We start from the raw sequence: 6,435 nt of genomic DNA on the forward strand, positions 1-6,435 counted from the left end.
TTTTTTTTCTTTACATTTATGGTAATTTATTCATTTAACATTTTCCCTTCCCCTGCCCAACTATCTTGTTAGTCATTTTGTGAGGATATACTGTATTTCAGTGATCATCGTGTGTACCTGCGTCAAACAGAATAAAAAAGGTATTTTAAAAAAGAAAAGACAAGACAGAAAGACAAGGTATTTGCAGTGAAAATAAAAGAAATCACAACTGAGGGAATGAGCTGTACAAAAATAGCCTGTGGACAGCAGTGTGGAAATATTAAACAGGGCCAAAGCTAAAATGGGTATAAATATTGTATGTGGGCTACAGTATATGTGAGAAATCACAGCAACATCCTGGGAGGCAGCCTGGATTATGAGGCGGAACTATAAGGCTGTGGCATAGTTTCATTCAGAGCCTCCTAAACGTCACGGACACCCGGAAGCGATCGCAAATTTAAACAGCCATCACAACCACAATAAACGCGCACTTTCACTGTACGGGCTGTCAGATGAATCAATAATTTTTGGAAAATTAAGCTGAATTTTTACAGAGGGTGTCCCTCAGGTGAGATACGCTCACTGTTGTTTGCACTCTTTTATCCGCTTCGAACCGCTAGCTTCACTTTCCATCGCCATCGATTTTGAAACTGACTATTACCTGGAAAACAATCTGGTCCATAGTCAAAGCGGGTTACTAAGGCCCGAATAGACCATATTTACAGTCTTTAAGCTACAGGAGAGAATGCATGGGGTTTTATAGTGTTTTGAAATAAAATGCATGTGTTTCGAACTTGATCGCAGCTTAAGATATTATAATTATCAGTTGCATGCAGCGATATTTAATGTGCACGTGTTATTGCTAGCCTCCTGGACACTTCATCAAACACCTTCCCGCCGTTTAAAGATTGTAGTCCACAAAATAGACATAGCCGTTCAAAACCCATCCTTTCTGTAATAATAAAAATACAAACATTTATTAATAGCTTTCCAAATAATTTTTAAAAATATGCACAACTATGTTGTTTGTGTAGATTGTGTGTGTTCCCCTTTGCCTGTTTAGCAAAAGAGTATTAATAATGTGTCCTAGCTATTTTTTGTATTTTCAGGCATAATAACATTAATAAAAAGGAGAATGTTTATAAGCCAGATGAACAGGTATAATCTGTAGATACAGGTTATCTGCAGAATTACAAAAAAATGTGAAGGTGTGCTTAAAATGACATAAAACTAATCATTGTGTCAACATAAGTAATTGGTTCATAAGCAGGATGTGTATGTAGTATGTTAATGTGATCTGTAATACCTTTAAATCATGTGTCCACCATACTAGATATATAACATAAATATTTAGTTTTTCTGATAAAGTTGACGGCATATTGCCGCCACTGGAAAGACTCTCCTGAGTCTTTACAACCCATTTATAGCTTTCTACAACAATGATTCTGGCTGATAAACCCAAACCCCATTATTAGTAGGGTGCCAGTGACTTTTGGCCATAGTCTTTTCTATATATCAATTATACCCTTATTTAGTTTGTTATAAAAGCCATTACAGCTATTTTGTTTCACTGCACTTCTTTTATTATCCAAAATCTTTGGTTTGGAAAATGTGTTACCTGATTGGTTCAGCTCTTGTTAAAGCAGGAAACATTTAGATTGTGTCATGGCACGACTTTACGTTTATTCTGTCCACAATTTGTGATTCATTCAGCTGTGCGTTCAAAATTAAATTGTGCAACACCAAAAAAACTCTTGCTCTGTCACACTTAAACCCTTGTATTAAATGTGCACATCAGTTGATTGTTATTGTGAAGGAGTCATTGACAATCGATCGCTGACGATGCACAAATATTACGTGATACCAACAACTATATGATAAATCTTGTCAGAAGAGCGAACCTACTGCCAGAATTCTAACTCAGCCATCAACAAAACAATCATTTTGGACCCGCCAAAATGTTTAAATTATTATTTCCCAGTCATGATAATGTTTTGCACCTCCCTTTAATATTTAACTTCAAGTATTAATTGTGCTTCTCTGTTCTCAAGGGGCAAACCTAACTGGCAGTCCAAGCTGACGTCAACAGTATGGAAGAGGAAATAAGGACGGACGAGACAGAACAAGCAGATCAAGCAGAACAAGGAGATGCTGCCAACAATGAGGCAGAGACCAGTGTACACATATCCAACATCAATCCAGTTAAAAGAGGAAGGGGGAGGCCGCAAGGCTCAAAGAAGTTGAAGGTTTGTGTTACGGACGTTAACCTAACGGAGCTTGTTTCAGGCATTTCCAATGGGGGTTCCACACAGCCTCCGAGGGGAAGAGGGCGTCCAAAACTCATAAAACACACGGAGCAGCAAGGATCAGGAGACAACGATGCTGATAATTCTGTGCAAGCGCCTCGGGGAAGGGGGAGGCCGAAAGGATCCAAGAAACGGACCAGTGATGGGAACAGTGCTACAACAGACCATACTCCGAAGAAAAGAGGCAGGCCAAGAAAGTCTCTCAGTGTAAGCAATGTTGAAAAGTCTGATGGTGAAGGCCTACCAAATGGTGGCTCCGAAACACCAAAAGTGGGACGCGGTCGCCCGAAAGGATCCACAAAGCGCAAGTTGGAAATTGTAAAGCGTGAAGAAGAGAATGAAGGCAGTTCTGTAACACCAAGAAAAAGAGGTCGACCGAAAGGGTCCCTCAATAAGAAAACAAGGTTGGAGAGACAGGTGACCATTAAGAGGGAAACTAATGGGAGTCTAAACTCAGTGAAAAGGGGAAGAGGTCGGCCCAGGAAGGTGAGGGTGGATTCAGATTCATCAAATGGCATCTCAACAGTCCCTAAGCGAGGAAGGGGCAGGCCAAGAAAACAAGAACTGGTCACAGTTGCCTCTAATAAATACAAGAGAAGAGGTCGACCTAAAGGCTCTTTAAACAAGAATCGCCTCTCATGTAAGGTTCTTGTAAGCATTGGCCGACCTCGGAAAACAGCAATCCCGTCCACAATAAGGAGGCCTGGTCGACCGAGAAAACTACCAGCCAAAAGGGGACGTCCAAGGAAATACCCTCTTCTGTCAAATGCGGAACGGAACAAGCCAAAAGTATGGAAGCCGCTGGGAAGGCCGAGGAAATACCCACGCGTTGATCCTCCAGAGGGTGCTCCCTCAGGCCCTCGCCGGGGTCGCGGTCGTCCTCGCAAGTCAGAGACCAAGAGGGGTGCTCACTTGCGCAAGAGTGGGGCTTCCTCGCCATCCTCCCCACGCAGCCCCAGTGAGGGATCCCCTAAAAAAAGGGGCTTTCCTCCAAGTACTCCCAAAAGTGAATCGGACACTCCACGTAAAAGGGGTCGCCCCAAAGGTTCAGGCAACAAAAATAAAAGCAAAATTGGAGCGGAGCTTGACAGTGTACTCTCTAACCATTCACAGATCGATACATCTGCTGTTGGAGTTGAGTGCGAAAGAGAGCCGATAGAAGAGGAGCAGCAAACAGACATGGAGCCCATTGAGCAGGATACTGAAGAAACGATTCAGGACGCAAGCCTTGAAGTTAGTAACCAGGCTTGATGAACGATCCCGGTCTGACCAAAAAATTTGCTGTAGTAGTTGGTGTTTTAAACATTGAATACAATCTTGTCAATGAAAACACAAGTTTTTAAACTTTTTGTCAGTCAGGTAGGCTAGTAATTCAGCAGCACTTGTTTTCCTGACTAACTTGTTCATGTTGTTTTCTTGTGCTTGATTTCTCTTTTTTTTTGTTTTGTTTTGTTGTTTTTCTTGTTTTTAAAACTTCCTTTCTGCCATCTGAGTAAGTCGTAGTACTAATAATATTTTACTAGAACTGGCATGTAGAGTTTATTATTACATACTGATTGGTCCAGTTTTCATTTAACTTTCAGATGTAGTGTTTGTCAGTTCAGTTGTAACCGTAAAACGTTTGCTCGAGTATATACCTTGGATGCAAAAAAAAATAAATAGTCAAAACAATTGGCGGAGAGATGAGAGAAAACCGAACAGTGATGCTCAAGAATGCTGAAAACCTGACGTCAACATCCAGTTATTCAGTGCAATATCCTATTCAGCTTTTCTCTCATCAGTTTCTCTCCCGTATGACAAACTAGAATATAAATACAGGCTGGTACAAGGCTCAGTCACATTCTATTAGTATAAGGAAGGTTTTCACCAACTCATATCCAAACACACTCCTCCTAATGATACTGCTATGCTAGCCCAAACCCAATGTCAAGTCAAGTGTGTTTTTTTTTTTTATACGATGTAAACAGTGAGTTAGTCAACCGAAATCTCAATTGCGTTAATGTGTATCCTTTCATGTTTAAAATAATTAATTCAAAATAATATAATGTTTCACAGAATAAGAAGGGAGAAGGATTTTCATATATAAGATTACAACAGATTGGCTTTTAAAGAAGGGGTAACTAAATTGCCTCAGGGTCATCGGATTGTTTTTTTAAATCATCTCAAATTGGTGATGACAGTGCAGTAATTAGCTGCTAAAAGGTCCGATGTTTCCCTCAAAAGTTGGTAGAGGCCAAAAACAGCTTAAAGAGAATGACTATTGGGCTGCATCCAAATGTCCAGACTCCCGGACATTACGGGCACATTCCTCGCAGAGAGTTGATATAGATGTGACGTAGTAAAAACCGTACTGTCAGAATGCACTTTGAAATATGTAGGACAGAAATAATACTCAAAAACGTCACAATTTATGTAGACGCACATGTTTATAGAGGCCCGTCTATCAGAGGCTTATAAAGCCTTGCACTCCGCCTCGGATTCCGCCTTGGTGGACACAAACATGATTCCAGATACATGATAGTGTTTCTCTGTGACTGCTGGATGTATGAATAAGAAAATGTTTGAGTCCAAGCAATTTAAAGGTGAAGAAATGCCGATGCGCCAATTCCCCCAAGGGGTCAAAAAAAGTATTGCACGCACATAGAAACGAGGAAACCGAGGATAATCGATACTAGACCCACACAAAATATATTTGAGTATGGCTTTGTGTTAGTAGTTTGTGTTTCTTAAAATGTCATTGTACTTCAGAATGATTCTTTTTTCTTTGTTCTGGTAAAGAGTCTGACAAATTAGAGCTTCACTTGCGCTGGTTATTGAGTGTCTGTGAGGAGAGTCTGAGACAAAATGTGTCAAAGGGATGTCATAATTTTCTCAACGCCATTTTTACAGTTTCGTCTTGTCTTCATATTTGTTTCGCCTTAATTGCCAAAGCTTTGAATGTACTGTCGGTTACTGTCCTGCACTGATCAGCCTTTGGTGACATCCATTCCTCGACAGAACAAAAAGCTCCGTATTAAACGCCTTCTCAATGCTCACAGTCGCCCTGAAGATTTCCTGCTCCACATGTACCTTTTTTTTTTTTTTTCTTTTTGGATCAAGCTGTTATCGAGTCGCAGTAGTTATTTCCCCTTGTCCCCAAAATGTTTACGTGTTACTGTGAAGCCTTTGTTTTGTTTTGTTTTATAACTTGGGACTGTCATGAGATTAAATTCAGTTTTTTGAGTTAAATTAACTTAATTGAGTTTTCACAAATATCCTTTTACCTGTCTTCAAGCACCTAGTGTTAAAATTGTGTGACATAACTTGTACATCATTTTAACTAATACTAACACACCTTTTATGGTTGGATCAAACAATTGAAGTTCCGAAATGCCAAACTGTGCTTTGTTGTGTCAAGTTGTCATGAAATTAAAAAAGAAAAAAAAAAAAAAAAAAAAAAAAAAAAGAGAATGTGAGATGAGGACGAAGATGGAGGTTTAAAGTTTTAAAAATCACATTGAAATTTGATCTGGCTTTATGAAGTCACGTTATTTTAAGTGGACATATTTGGATTTGTGTGTGTTTTAACAAGCAGTCAATAATTTGTGAGATTATGCTCTTGAAATAAAATGTTGATCTTGCCGTTTTATTTTCTACAGCGTGGTGTTCCCTTCTGTTCTTTGTTTACATTCAGTTTACATGATGTAGTGATGCAGGTCACTGGTAGGATTTAGCTGTTAATTATAGTTTGTGGGTGGCAGCTCCACCTTCACCATTCCTGTCCCATGACTTGACAGATGTGCTATGCACCTGAGCTGAAACAAAGGTTGTGTGTGTTTTGACAAGTGGATCACTCCAAACTACAAAACCTGTACTTTTTGGGTTTCTTGTAGTAAAATGTGGAAATCTTTCTTAAGGGAGAATTTTATTTCGTTATCATAACAAAAGGAGAGTCGTAATTTAATGTTTAGATGTTATGCATATAATCTAAGTATAATTGATGTGTTATATTTCATACTTATATTTCAGCTCTGCACTCCATAGCAATTTTACTTTACTGTCAAAGTAACAACGTACTGTGCCGGTATGTAACGTGACAACCAAGTCAAAGGTCACCACTTAATAAATAAAGTGCCTATTGGCATTTAGATGAAGATATTTTTTTTTTTTT

The 6,435-nt window shown here is 39.3% G+C and overlaps 1 protein-coding gene across 1 annotated transcript; it reads left to right on the forward strand.

Moving 5' to 3' along the window:
* Positions 1–396: 396 nt before the first annotated feature.
* si:ch211-288g17.3 (chromosomal protein D1) lies at positions 397–5,920 on the forward strand. The gene is made up of 2 exons (XM_037093712.1): positions 397–547; positions 2,031–5,920. The coding sequence occupies exon 2, from the start codon at positions 2,070–2,072 to the stop codon at positions 3,534–3,536; it is 1,467 nt and encodes a 488-aa protein (XP_036949607.1). The 5' UTR covers positions 397–547; positions 2,031–2,069; the 3' UTR covers positions 3,537–5,920.
* The last annotated feature ends 515 nt before the right edge of the window (positions 5,921–6,435 follow it).

Source organism: Acanthopagrus latus, chromosome 3 (assembly GCF_904848185.1).
Source record: "Acanthopagrus latus isolate v.2019 chromosome 3, fAcaLat1.1, whole genome shotgun sequence".
In the NCBI taxonomy this organism is placed as follows: domain Eukaryota; kingdom Metazoa; phylum Chordata; class Actinopteri; order Spariformes; family Sparidae; genus Acanthopagrus; species Acanthopagrus latus.